Source organism: Aptenodytes forsteri, unplaced genomic scaffold (genome assembly GCF_000699145.1).
Source record: "Aptenodytes forsteri isolate BGI_AS27 unplaced genomic scaffold, ASM69914v1 Scaffold309, whole genome shotgun sequence".
In the NCBI taxonomy this organism is placed as follows: Eukaryota; Metazoa; Chordata; class Aves; order Sphenisciformes; family Spheniscidae; genus Aptenodytes; species Aptenodytes forsteri.
In genome coordinates this window covers 5,146,370-5,160,780 of record NW_008795857.1, presented here as the reverse complement: position 1 = coordinate 5,160,780, position 14,411 = coordinate 5,146,370, and the positions used below count along the sequence as shown (strand labels likewise).

Genomic DNA, 14,411 nt, shown 5'->3' with positions numbered 1-14,411 from the left:
CCTGCCGGTCCGACGGGGCTTCAGGTGGAGAGGTTCCGGCTGCAGCAGTCCCTGCCCTGCGCCCGGTGGCCGGCAGACGCCCCACCGCCCACTTCATGGCGGCACTCTGGAGGCTTTTAATCACTTCGACTAAGACTGCGTCGTGACCCACGGGTGAAAGACTACCTGTCTGAATTTGGCAGTGATGTGAAACTCGCTCTTGTAGCAAAACACGAGGAGAAGCAGCCTGGCGTGAGCTACCTGTTCTACATTTTATTAGCTATTTAGTCGTAGTTGCTTGAGGGAACAATGGAAAGTAGTCTCTTGAGGGGACTTGATTAGGTTGTTACTGACCCAGCTTTCCTGTAGGGGAACGCAGCAGCTTTTAAAATGTAACATTTGTTATGAAAAGGCACTTCCATATTTCAGACAGGCTAGAAATACAGTTGTGCTCGAGTCATGTGCCATGCTGTTTAAAACATTTAGAGGTTGTAGCATATTGAAAGACTCATTTATCCTTACCCAAGCACTTAAGGAATTTTGGAAAAGAACTGTACAGAGGTACTCAGCTCTATTTCCTTATGTTACTTATTTAACCTTAATCATTGTACTGTCCAGGTGTGTTAGGTGTTGTGACTGAGATCTGTCTTATCTTTTGACTGAGTGTTGTGTATGCTGTTTGTGGTGTGTTTTGGGTGTTGTGTGGGGGTTTTTTTAGTTTTTGGTTTGTTTTTTTAAGTAGTATGCTGCTGTAAGATGTGGGGAAGACTGTTGTTGAAGAAGGGTATCTTGCAGTAGAGATAGAAAATGGTGGGGTTTGTTGTGATCCTTAGTTGTCACTTACGTGGGCCCTTCCTATTGATGATCCTGAAACTGAATTTAAAGACTGTGATCTTGAATTTGTATGGTGTCTTATAAGAAGCTAAACACAGAATCAAAAGCAGATTTTATGTGCTTACAGTTATGTTACAGTGTTACTGGAAAGAGAAAACCTCAATGCTCTTCATTAGTGTCCTCACAGCCAATAGTTATTATACCAGCTATAGCATCGCCTGTCTGAGCAACTATAATCCAATATAAAGAAGTTGTCATTTGGTGAAAGAAGTCTCCCTGAAGCATAGACTGGAGAAAGTTTCTTGTTATTTCTGTTCTCTGTGAGAGTATGATGTCAGCAGGGCTGCAGAACCATTACTATTCTTTTGCATATGCCCTTCCAGATGCAGCTTAAAGTGTTAAATCATCTAGCACAAATGATCTCTTACATCATTGGTTGATGATTGTTGTAAAGAACAAAAGTAAATTGTGGCCAACAGCAGTCAACAGCCTGGTCCACAGAGATTAGAATGAACGTATCTCTGTCGCCCATTCCTACCAAGTCATCCATCGCTGCTGTTGAAGTTGGTTCTGTGCTCGGTCTTCCCATGTGTCTGAGATTTAGAATACTTGTTTTAGCTGGATGAGCTTCGGGTTGGTATTTGGTTTGCTTCCTTGCACAGCTGCTGCTTTTGTGGATCTATACCTGTGCTAGCATTAAATTGGCTAGCTCAGGCACTAATATTAGTGTAGCTATGGTAACACTGAGTGCATGGGAGCTGCAATCCCCAACTGGAATCACAGATTAATATTAAGGCACTTATGCTATGCAGACCTCTGCATTTCCTCAGCTGCACCATTACCAGTACTTGCATCAGCTAGTTTAAAACCAGTTAGTGCATTTACATGAGTTGTAGCCACAGCTGCAGTGTAGACAGATACTGATTTTGCTCAAGAATAGAAGGTTTTAACATGGTGAAGTTGTTCTAACAGCTGCTGGATTGATTGCACTCTAGCATATCTGAAGAAAAAAGGGAAGATACCTTCTGTGAACAAAGCTTCTCAGGAATTAAATGTATAGCAATTCATGACATCCATTTATCTTGAAAGGCTTCAGTGGAGGAACGTTCATGGATCCCAATCCACCTTACTAGTTACTCCTAAGAATCTGACTCCATATGCAGACTTCTCATTGAGATAGTAAACTTATAGGAAAATAATTCTTTTATAAAGATAAAATCATATTGCCCATTCTTTGTGAATATTCTAAGCATTTAAAGGAAGGACTGAGTAGTTTCTGCAGTTTTACATGAGAACTTATTCACTGAACTCTTGCAATTATTGTACCATTTTTATTTGTCCTGTCTTCCCTAAAAGGGTTCTCTAGTCTGTGAAATTATTATCTTATCTATAGGATTTTACTGTAACACACTCATGTAAAATGTTTTGGAGGAAGAAAACCCTCTTGTGATAATTAAAGTTGTCTTCAGTAACTGTAGTGTACATATTTGAAAGGCCATCCATGTATTTCCCCTGAGATTTCAGTGCAAGTTTGTGTTTTACATTCATCTGGCAGTTTGTATTTCACTGTAACGTTAATAAGAGTTCTGTAAAATTTATTTTGAATAAAGTGACATCTGCTACTGCTGTTCTTTATTTTTCAATGCAACTGCACTTTTCCTGCAATGTAAATGAAGATTCATTCCTTGAAAGGGGAGTGGTATATGTTTTGATTTGAATAGTTCTTGTAAGACAAAGTTGTTTCAAAATTGACACGGATTTCTTTTTTCTCTTTTTTTACTTTTTTTCCCCAGAAAGTGGATCATTATTGCAGTTGATTTTTGATGGGAAGTACGAGGCAATATTTTCCAATTCAGCCATCCAGAATGTTTTCACTGCACCTTCTGTGACAGAGGAGAACATTGACGGTTACTTGGAGAAACAGATTCTAGCCTACCTGGACTGTTCTGCAGAGGCTGATAACGTGGAAAGGTGGAAATTACTATTTATTACATGGAAGATTAATAGAGGCTATGTTTGGGTTTTACAAAAGGCATTTTTTATTTTATAATGTATGACATAGGGTCTCCAAAATTCTTGTTCTGAGAGAAAAACAGAAAACAGATTTCTTGGGTTGTTCCCCCCACTTCCCTGGGGCATCTATTCATTATCATTGTTTCTTTCACTGGATACTATTGTGATATGAGGGTTTGTTGAAAACACTAGAGGGATTACCTCTGAAGCTGCTGGTATAAAGAAGCCGACAAATGTAAATTCATGTTGCTGTGTATCATCAAACAATTTATTAACAATTTTCTCTCTGAAATGTTGCATTACACTTATGTGACTACTTGAAGTACCATGTAATGTTACTGTCTGAGCAATGCCTGTATTTCTAAGTCTGATTTATAGTAAGGTTGTACTACTACTCTTAATGTAAAATGAGTAAGGTATTACTCATGGCTGCTATTTATCGATTAATTATTTCCTTCACAAGACTTTCTCTGATTGATTCTCTCTAATTGTACTGCATATGCTAATTCTTGCTGTTAATGAGTCTGACCTTAGTGTTTACAGTTTGCTACGTAAATAATGATCAGACTGAAATCTATCACACTAGGGATAGTAGAAGCAGAAAACTATATATATGTGTGTATATGTATTTGTTTATTTTAAAAGGTGAGTGTGGGAAAAAGTTTTGCCGAAATAAGAGCAAAAGATAAGAGAAGATAAAGGTAAAAAGAAATTAAGAGGAAGGTAATATATTGCGAATAAGTGTGGCTGAATACAAATGCCTGTGTTTTGGTACAACAGACATAAAACGAAGAGGTTTTGCTAAAATACCGGAGAAACAAATAGTTGGCACCTCTAAAATATTGAGCTGAGATTTGTTAGTGATCGTAATGTGTCAAAAGCTTATCTTCTAGTGTGGTACACAATATGATACGCTCCTGTTTTCTGAGTTGGAATGTTCAGAGGTTGCTCCTGTGCATTTTTGTCTCTAGGTGTTTTTTCTTTTTTTTTTTTTTCTCTTTACTTTGTTGTGCTGTTGCTGTTAAACATTAGCTGGAGTTTAGATGGTAACATAAGTCTAGAGAAATTTTTCAGTATTGCTAGATTCTGTCATCTTGCAATAGTTTATTCTGCATAACGTGTCAAGGAAAGAAAGATCAGTCAGGGCTTGAAACAGACCCAATCCTGATCTTAATCATTGCTTGAAATGTGTTGCTGCTTGAAATACATGCTGCTGCCTTTATGATCCATTCAGCTTCTTAAAGATAATCATTACCTATATCATGCACTCAGTAATACTTTATACATATCCTGTCGTGGTGGTGTGTCCTCTTCTGCTCCCGCCGTGAGCTTTTATTGGCCTGTGCCATTTACAGGACGCTGCTGCTGCTCTCCTACTGCAGACAGCAAAGCAGTTTGTTCCTCAGGTGCTCATACTTCAGCTCTTTGATCTTTGAGGTTTTTCTTGTTCTCTCTGCAACTCTAGGCAGCATTAGGAGCCCCCTTGCCAGAAGATACGGAGGCAGATCTGCAATGTTTAGCCTTTCAGAAGCAGACAGAGGGTTTTCTGCCCAAAATAGCAGCTTGGAGTTTTATTCAAAATGAAAGCATGTAGTCTTCAAAATGTATCAGTGTCTGCCAGAAACATTTTTTGTCTGTAGCAGTCAAGTGAATTTTTCAAGCTCCGTTAATAATAATATCAGAAGCTTTGAATGATATTAGTGCTGAAGGAAGTAAGTTGTGACTTTCTCTTGATAGAAAAACTTCTACCAAAAGACAGATCATTTCCTATTTTAGGTAGGCAGTGCTTATAGCACTTAAATCTGTACCATGTTTGTTTGTTTCCAATGACCTTTTACCTGAAAATGTGTTACGTAGTTATTTTTCCTACCTGCAATGCCCTAGGCCCTGTGACTGCCTTATAGAAGGAATTAATGCAACTTTTGCACTCTGACCTTCCATTGCCTATGGTGAAAATGTTTTTGTCTTTTTGTGGTGAAAATGTCACTTTCTTTTTCCACTGAGCAATTCAAAGGAAGTGCAGCAAACCTCGTAAGTTCTAGCTCAGAAAATTCAGTAAGACACTGGTTTTCTTGTGACTTTTGGTAGATGGGCTTAGTTCAAATATATTTGGGTTTTTTCCTGAATTCAAAGTTGTAATTCTCGAGACTAAAAAACTCAGTGGGAGTTGAATTCAGTCAGAAACAGAAAGTTGGATAATGTTAATCTTGTTCTTTTAGCACAATATAAACACAGTACAAAGTATGGCTTTATAATAGTGTTAAAAGAACTCTTTAAGAGTTCTTTTTCTGAAGCTAAAACTGAGCAGCTTGAGGGCAAAACAGCTCAAAATTTGGATCTAGATTATAATTTCTTTGGACATAGCCTATAACTTTTTCCACTTTCAACTATATGGTTCTGTAAGGAAAATATTTAACAGTATTTTAAAAATTTGCTGCAAGTTTTTCTATCATTTTAACTGCTTCTTCCCTCCTTCCCCTGCCCCTGACATTTTTTCACTATGGCACTTTTAACCTTTATGGCTTAAAAATGAAGTCTCAAAGCATTCCTTAGAATAAACTTACTGAATAGGAAATTTTTTTTTTACTTTTTCCTGCTATTGCTACTCACCTCAGTGGTTAACGGTTATCTTCTACAGAAAACGTAGCTTCATAGCTGTATCTTAAATCAGCAAATTGTAGAGGATGAAGCAGTAGTATATGTGTTAACCATATAGAGGGGGAATGCCTTTTTATTTTTTCCTCAGCTCCATGTGAAGGAGGTGCCTTCATTGCCTGACACACAGTTTGATTCTAAAGACTGGAAGGAAATAGTGTGCAGGACACAACAAAAAATATTTTCAGAGAGCTTGTTTCAACAGAGCTTGAAGGTCTGTTATTATGTTTGCTTCCAAAACCTAAAGGAACAAGGAAATGAGCACTAACACTTGTTTTTATTGACCGTGTGTTCACTACTTTTACCTTATTCAACATATAAATGAATACCAAACTTTCCAAAACAAATCCATACAATAAAGCTTGTTATGATTTTCCAACTTGAACACTGAATGGTATTTCTAGTATTTCTCTTGGGGCATCTGATGATTGGTTAACTGGTGTGCTATATATATTGAAAAACAAAAATGAAGAAATTCTTGCTGTTTCTGCAGCTTGCTTTGATGCATATGAATTGAAAAAAAATAACTAGTGTCTAATTTTGCTTGGACTTCTCTTCTGTAATTTCTGGCTTTACTAAAAAGAAAAGAAACTCTCCCAAAACCAAAACCTGTAACCTAATCGCATCTTAAGCATAGCCTGGCTATTGAGTATTTTCTCATGTTTATATTTTGTTTGTAAATTCTAGCATTAGATGCAAATCCATTATTTTTTCAAATACAAATGCTCTATTATTCTTTATTTTGAATTTGAGCAAGATTAGGTATAGCAGTATGAATATTACAGTGGAGTGTATATAAGCATCTGATTTTACATCATGGATCACAATCCTACTGGACTTGGTGTAAACAGTGTTTAAAAAAAGAGGCAGCAAAACCCCCATTCACATAGAGAAAGGAAGAACAAGACGGATGCATACAGACATATGTCTAAGGAAATATAAGAAATAAATTCAACTATGTAGGTCACCGTAGTAAGTGGGACACTTGCAGCTGTTGCTTTTCAGGCAGCACAGAACAGCAGTTTTCAGGCAGCCTTTGGGAGGTGAGCATTTGCAGGTCTGCATTGTAAGTGTGAAGGGCAGTCAGGGAGACAGAATGGAATTTTTTTCTTGGGGGAAAAAAAAGGGAATAGGCAAGGGAGGCTAGTGCTTTCAGGGATTAGAGCTTGGAATTGACTTTCTGATACAGAATGAGTGATAAGGAGACTGGAAGTTGGTCATGGATCTGAAAATGGGGGAAAAAAAGTCAGTGATGACAAATTAGCCATTGGAAAGACAGTATCCCAGCCAAAGTAATGGAATTGGTTATCAGTTGTTTCAGAGGCCTTCTGCATGGATATAACTGTGTCAAGACTTCAAGCAAGTTTGCCTGACAGATAGATAGATGTCAATAATGTTAAAATAAATAAAAAATTATTAGTAGAAATAATAGTGTAAATGATAAAATAATGAAAATGAGTCTTCAAAAGACTGAAGTGCATCTGTCAAATCACAGTGCAGAGATGGTTGATTATTCTGTATGTTATCTTTCCTTTCAGAAGCTTTGAAGCATAGTTTATCATGGGAGAATAATTAGAAAATGTATGTCTGTGGTTGTTTCGTCTGTAATGGTGGTAATTTAGTGTACAGTAACAGTGCTTTGTGTTATTGAGTTATTTGGAAGTTTAGTGGTAATCTTAGATGTGTATTCAAATAATATTTGCTTTTAGATAGTTACTGGCTGAATAATGACAGCTAGTAAATGTTACCTTGTCTTGTTCAACAAGAACTCTTTATACCAGTCCTTGCTCTCTAACTCTCCTGAAGGCTTTGTTCACTTTTTTTTTCCAATCATGTGTTCCCCACCCCTACTTTCTAATTGTTCTACATCTTTTGTCACATTCTTGCCCACCAGCCACTTGTTTGTGTGTGGCTTTTCTATTTGACTTTGTTTTTTAGGGGTTGTATAACATTTTATCCTTTTGTTTCCATTTGGAGGACTCTTGCATCTTTAAGTCCCTGTTTTACAGAGAAAGGAGGAAAAAAAAAAAAAAGACTAGGTTTTTTCCAATTCAGTTATGTTCCTTAACATACCAATTTTTATCTCAAACCAGCACAATTAAAATGTTAACCTTTTGTAGGCGGGAGGCATGTTCTATATGTGACAGGGCCCTTGTTGGCACATGACTGATTATAATACAATAAGGTTCTAAGTCATTAAGGAATCATACAACAAACCAGAAGTTTGTGTCAGTCTCCTAAAAGTCTACATCTGTTAAATCGACCATTAAATTCTGAGTGATTGTGCCCTGCCTTCTGCAGACCACATAGATTATTTGTTACTGTAGGTGCATAAAGAATAATATCATAATGATGTTAGATGAGCTTAGTCTTGTAAATAAGGAAAATTTTAGTTTCAGGAATGAAACAAAGTCTCATAATTCCATCTTTAAATAAAATATTACGATTTACATTACAAAGCATGATTGAATGAGATAACATTTGCTGCCAAAATATCTGAACCAACTTGGAGGTTATAGTTTTGAACTTTTTTTGATGTTCATTTAATTCTTTTATTATCAGAGGGTGTGAAAGTAAACAGCTATGTCAAAACAAAAATAAACATGCTGTTTTGGAACATATGCTAAGGCAATATCTTTTTTCTGAAAATGCTGAGGATTAGATGTATCATAAGACAATATAACAACCGTGCAATAGGCGAATATGGGATAATCTGCATCCTCTGCTAATCTCCTTCTGACCTCTGATAGTGAGATACAGCCTTAAATTTTGAAACATATGAACTAACTCTGCTTCCAAAATGTGTCATTAATTACAACCATTATAAACAAACATATTTCCAAGCCTTTTAGTTCCCCATGTGCGTTTTTGAATACTACATTAATTGTATTTTCCTAAAAAGAAAATGATTTTTTTTTTTTTAAGGATGACGGTTTATAATTAGTACAAGAATTAATCAGATCTTGTAGCCTTAATTAAAAAATGTAATGTGTTGCTAATTGCTTTTCTTATCTGTATTACAGGCAGAGGCTGATGTTTCTACTTGGTGTGGGCAGTTTGCAGCTCTTCGTTCAAAGCAATTGGACTGGGCCTCCTGTTCAGTTAAAGCTTCAGGACTTTTTGCCACCTGCATTGTTACAGAAGTTCTGTGAGGTATACTTGGATTTTAATAAGCCATCCTTTTATTGTCACTGCTTTTCACAAATAACCATAACACATAGATGTGTCAGAGAAGGCACATCTGTGAGGCGCAGTGCTAGAATGAATTGCCTTGATCATTGATCCTACTGGCTGCTATTGCAAGCATCTTCAGCTATATCAGTTTTATAAGCAGTGTCCTAAAAGTAGTTACTCTGTTTCTCTACTTAAGAGGTTTCCTGCTGAAGATGTTTTGGATGGGGAAGTTATGTTTATTATACGGGAGCATTTACTCCAAGGGCATTTGCAGTCAACAAACTTTTTATTTATTTATTTTGGGATGTGTTCTTAGCTGGATCAAAGGAAGATACTTACAAATGGCTTAGAAATTTTCCTTCCTTACGGTAAGGTAGAAGCTGCGTATCTTGCAAATAGCAGAATATCTGGCAGATACTAAGAGAACAGTAGATTTGGATGCTCAGTATCCTGTTAGGCTCATGGATGATGCCAAGTGAACGGTAGTAGTATTAGTACAAAAATGCTAACTTAAATAGAGCTTTTGGAAGAGGAGGGGAATGTAGGAGATGAAGCTGAGGACTGTCACTTTTATTTACTTCAGCATCTTTCTATGTAAATAACTGATTAACACCATAACTTCTTTTTAGTGAGATGCCTATATTGTTTCTCATGGCAGTACCACACTCCATCTTGTGACTCTCCTGCACCTGTGGTTCAGCACAGCTTCTTGAGCATTAATTTTTCTCTTGGAATTAAAGCTATGATAAAATACTGATTACTGCAGCGTGTCAGGGAAGAACTTATCACTAGTCTCTGCTAATGCTAAATTTACACGAGTTTGAATTTAGAATTTCACTGTGAATAAGGTATGGACCATGAGCAACGTAAATGCTATGAACTGTGGAATGAGAGGAAGTTTGAGTATATGAAAAGTTTCACATAAAACCGTCGGATCTGTGTTGCATTATTGTGGCATGTTTTTGCAAGATTTCCATAATTCATAAAGTCCTGCCCTAGGTTTGTTTGCAAGGTGTTTCTAAATAACTAATTCAAATACAATATCTTTCCCCTTTTTTTTAATAGATGTTTATCAGTTTGGTTTATCTTTTAGAGCTGACATGGTGTGTATATATAGGCTTATTTTTTTGCTTGATTTTTGATACTAGAAATTCAAATCTCATGATGACTAAATAAGTAACAGTGGAAACCAAGTGTATTAAACCTTCTAGGGTGTGAAATGAGTTAGCAGAAATTTTAAAGTATGCTATTGCTGGCGGGAAAAGTTCAATTTGCTTTTATATATAATAAAAAAAAAATACAAACTCATTTCTTCCATTCTCCTTATAATTTGTTTATCATCTTTAAGATTATAGTATTAAAATATTCTTATAATCTGTGGGTTCTGTTTACTGAAGAACTCTAATATTCTATGTTAGTGTATGTGCGCAGGCTGCAGTCTAACACAGAGGCTGCAGCCCAAGATGATAGTCATAGAATTGCTGCCATTGACAGAGTTCATAGACCTGTAAAACGCAACATTGATAACTTCTATTAACTATCCCATTTATTGTCTGTCTTAATAGAAGAATGAGATACCAATTGCCTGTTGAATAAGGGAATATACGTCTCCTGTTTAGTTTCTGTTATGTTTCTGCTGTGGCTGTGAATGTAATGCATTGAAAGATGTTTGGTTACGCAGAGGTGGTATTCCAGAAACTAAATTGGCAAGAGATTATGAAGGAAAACAGACTTGAACATACTTGATTTCTAATGAGTACTGCATCAGACTTTGATATTGCTGCAAGGTTTAGCTATTTATGCGTTCAGGCAGAAGTTGTTTACCTTTACTGCTATCTATATTATCTTCTTCTGAAACCTTAGTGTGTTTTTTTTCCAAGAGCACTAAACATCTATTCTTTTCTTTATTAAACGTCTTAATTCAAAAGCTTTTGTATGTTTTGAATTATCTTTATGTACTTACTTTTCTTTCCAAGGATTCTTAGTGTATAAACACTCTGTAAAAATGAACATCTTGATAAACTGACATTTTTGTCCTTCCGTTAATCCAGCTTTCCTCTCTTGCATACACAGATATTCAGAAAAAGTGGGTTAAAAATATAGCTCTAATTTTATCCATCTGTTGTAATCTTCCATATTCTGTCATCAAGACTGATACAATCCCATTTTAAATAGACCTTCCATTTTTTCAGGTTTTCAGACTAAAATGATCTTTTCCCATGTCAAGGTTAAAAAATTATGTCTTCATGTTTCTTTTAGCCTGCTCTAAGTAATATCACTAACTTTCAGCCTTACAATGTCTCATTTATTTCAGGAATATTTTCAAAACTGTTATTTTTATTTTGAGAACACTTTACTGGATTAGGCTTAACTTTATGTTTTCAGGCTATATAACTGCTGCCATTTCTATCCTTTGAAAGTTTCACCTCTGGGTCAGTGGCGTAGTTTCATTTCTGCTCCCAGATAACTTCTGAACGCATCATTAATTTCTTATGAGTGCATCAACACTGCATGAGACTATTATTTGTTCTTCACTGAAATTAATTAAATAGCCTCTTTCAGATGAGTTGCTGGTAGGGGCCTCTTGGATGGCTTCCATGAACAATATTCATGAGTATGCGTACATTATTTCCCATCCCCCAAATTGATTCCAGCCTTCTCTGTAAATTACGGTTACATTCATGTACTCTATTAGGATTTCTTTTTATGTCCTGCAGAACTGGCTTGTGCTTTTGTCTTTTGAGACCACACATAAAAGTAGTTCAGTAATTCCTAAACAGAAAACCAGCTAGCGTTTTAGTTATTAGGTGTCTTTCAGTTTTCTAAAATAACTTTGAGACTTTACCACACCAATTAAATAATCTGATACTACCTTGAGTTTTTTAATGATAAGTGAATTGTGTTAAAGGAAGATTTTGAAAGTACTGGATTTCAGTTAAAATGGATTAGCAGTTCTGGCTTTGAACTTGCTGGGATTAAACTAAAACATTTGTAATGAGCTAAGTGCTTATAATAAGTGGGATATAGTAATAGGCTCCTTGTGTCTTAAAGAACTGTCGCTGTCTGCCTCCATGTAAGGGAATAAAAGGTACAGAACTTCTGAAGTTGGAGCATGTTTACCCTGCCTTAATTTCAGAGTTTCTGAGTATTAGCTCATACAGTTGAGTTTAGTATTTTCAGTAGATGAACTGGACAAAACTGTGTATTAGGACTAATTAAGATCACCGATTACTGTAAGAATGTTGCGAGGACAAGCTGCTTTAATTGTTTGTTGTCTGAATTCATATTCACAAGTAGGATATATTTGGTAACAGTGAGAAGCTCCATCTGGAAGCAGATCTCAATGTGTGGATCGATAATACATGTAAATAACTGGTAGGAATCCTCCGAATACATATATCAACAGCTCCTGCTGGCCTTTTTTTTAACTTCCAGGTTGATTCCAAATAATGAGTTTTGCAATGTGTTTGAATAATTCTTTTTCCCTATACTTGTATTACTGCTTCTTTTATGCATTATTTGATCCTTTTGCTGGAAGAGACTGAAATATTACCACATTTCTATTGATACTGATACCATGTTCATAATTTATATGAAAAACACCAATGTACTGTGCAGTACTACTGTTCCAAATCCAATGTGATTCCTTAGCCTTGTTAATTCAATCTATTGGGAATTCTTCTTTTTTTCCAGACCCAGATGCTTGGCTTCCATTGGCATAAATTAGCCAGAAAGAAGAAAGAGTTGAATTTTAGGCTGACTGATGTGCTGTTTGAATACCAGTGACCAGTGAGATACAGACTTTGAAGATTTTGCAAATTTCTCCCTCTTCTGGGGAATATAAGGAGGGATGACAAAGGCTAAATGTGGAGGCAGTCTTGTAAGCAGAGATAATCTCCTAAAGTAGCCTACAGTCTTGCCCTACATTCCCTTGCTATGAATATAGAAAAGAGGGGAGGTTCTTAATGCAGCCACTTGAAAAATACTCCCTTAAAAATGGAGCAAAGTTACCCTCATAGGGAATATGAACAAGAGCATTCATAACGAAGTACTTCTACATGTAGCACTCTCAGGGAAGACTTGCTTATGCTAACTCACCTTTATTATCTTTAGTCTGCAACTTGGCTCTGCATGGGTTACCTGTTGCTGGCTTGGATCATGAAACTGGAGACAGCCTCCACTGTAATCTTATCTCCTTTGCAGAAAGTTGAAGAGAGAAGCCGTTACAAACAAACCAATTTTTCCATCCCCTAAAGTCTGGAGTAAAGAGTGAATTCTGTTCTAAAGGACCAAATCTTTGGCTGGTAACCTCAGTACATCCTCCATTATTCTGGAAGATATATCACCTTAGCTTTGCCAAATGACAAATTGTTGTGCAGTAGTCTTTGTACTGTTTAAAATCTGAGAAGCCCAGTATATAAGGCTTAGTAGCCACATACAGATTCCTTATTTGATAGTTCGTTTGTTTCTCCCCCCTCCTCTCCATTTTTTTTTAATTAATTCTTCCCAAGCCTTTAGTCTGGCTTTTTCTAAATCTGTGTATGTCTGCACTTACCTTTTTAAGATTTAGGGGAAAGATCCCCAAGACTGAGAAGGAGCTGATGAAAGGTTAGGAAGGCCAGTTCAGAGCAGTCCCTTATACAAAAGTAGAGGCAAAGCGAGCATTTGGTGTGCTTTTAATCATTATCATTAGCAAGAAAAGAACATGAAGCCTCTAAACTAAAATTCTCATACACTCTATTCTCAGAGCTATTGCATGTGAATGGCAGAAGTTTTTTTCTGATTATCATCATCATTACTCAGATGGTAACAGTTGTGCTGGGAAATACTTTTGAAATACTGTGAAATAGCCAAGAGTACTGTCCAGCTTGCAGTTGATTTAGGGCTTTAGTAGTAGTTACTTAACAGTAGCTGTTAAGTTACTGTTTGGAAGTTGAATACGTAACCAGCTGTGTTTCAGAGATTAAAAAATATGTATTTAGAGTGAATTGAGCTTCATTTGTCTGTATTTAGTCCAGAGGTGGTTGAATGGAACCACCTGCAGGTCCAACAGAAACTGGATGATTACCTCAGAGATTTCTCAGCATATGTTCATAAAGTAATTGTCTAGTATATGTTTCTGTGCTTTAAGAAAATTATTCCTGAATAAAATAATTACACGTTTTGATGGCAAGTCTGATGAAGAATGGAAGGACTCAACACTGTAACCCAGGTTTACTAGGTCAGGAACGTTATGTTAGCAAGTCTTGGGTTGTGGCCATTTTGAGATATGAGAAATTTTTGAGCTATATGAGATAGGTTCGACACTGAATATTTAAGTGTTTAAACACAAGAAGATAAGCTCAAAATTTCTTTTTACTCTTGGCCAATGTTTTAGGGATTTTTGTGGACTAGATTCCTAACTTTTCAGCCCTTGAAGATGTAAAAACTTAAATATCTACCTCTTTTTTTTTTTTTAATACATAGCTGTTCTCTCATTGTAAAGACTACCTTAGGGCAGTAAATTCTGTTGTTAGAATTCTGCACTGATAACGCAGTCTTAGAGCAGAATTTAGAAAATGAATGTTGGTTTAGGCTTTCTCTGCTAAAAGAAAAGGATATCTACTTTCCTGTATGAGATTTGCTGCATGGAAAAGAACATGGATTTGTTAAAATAGAAGATAGCAGTTCTTTGGCTCTGAGACTTGTTGGCTTATTGTCAAGGCTGACATGTCATCATCTCTCCCTTCTCCCTCCCTCATTACATTCCTTCTAAT

General features: G+C 36.3%; 1 protein-coding gene across 1 annotated transcript in view; it reads left to right on the top strand.

Annotated features, from left to right (window-relative positions):
* Nucleotides 1-1,322: 1,322 nt before the first annotated feature.
* TTC27 (tetratricopeptide repeat domain 27) overlaps nt 1,323-14,411 on the top strand; it is a 139,552-nt gene continuing 126,463 nt past the window's right edge. The window contains exons 1-3 of the mRNA XM_019473243.1: nt 1,323-1,392; nt 2,607-2,784; nt 8,505-8,634. Of these exons, the coding sequence (XP_019328788.1) occupies nt 1,323-1,392; nt 2,607-2,784; nt 8,505-8,634 (378 nt within the window). The remainder of the gene's footprint in view (nt 1,393-2,606; nt 2,785-8,504; nt 8,635-14,411) is intronic.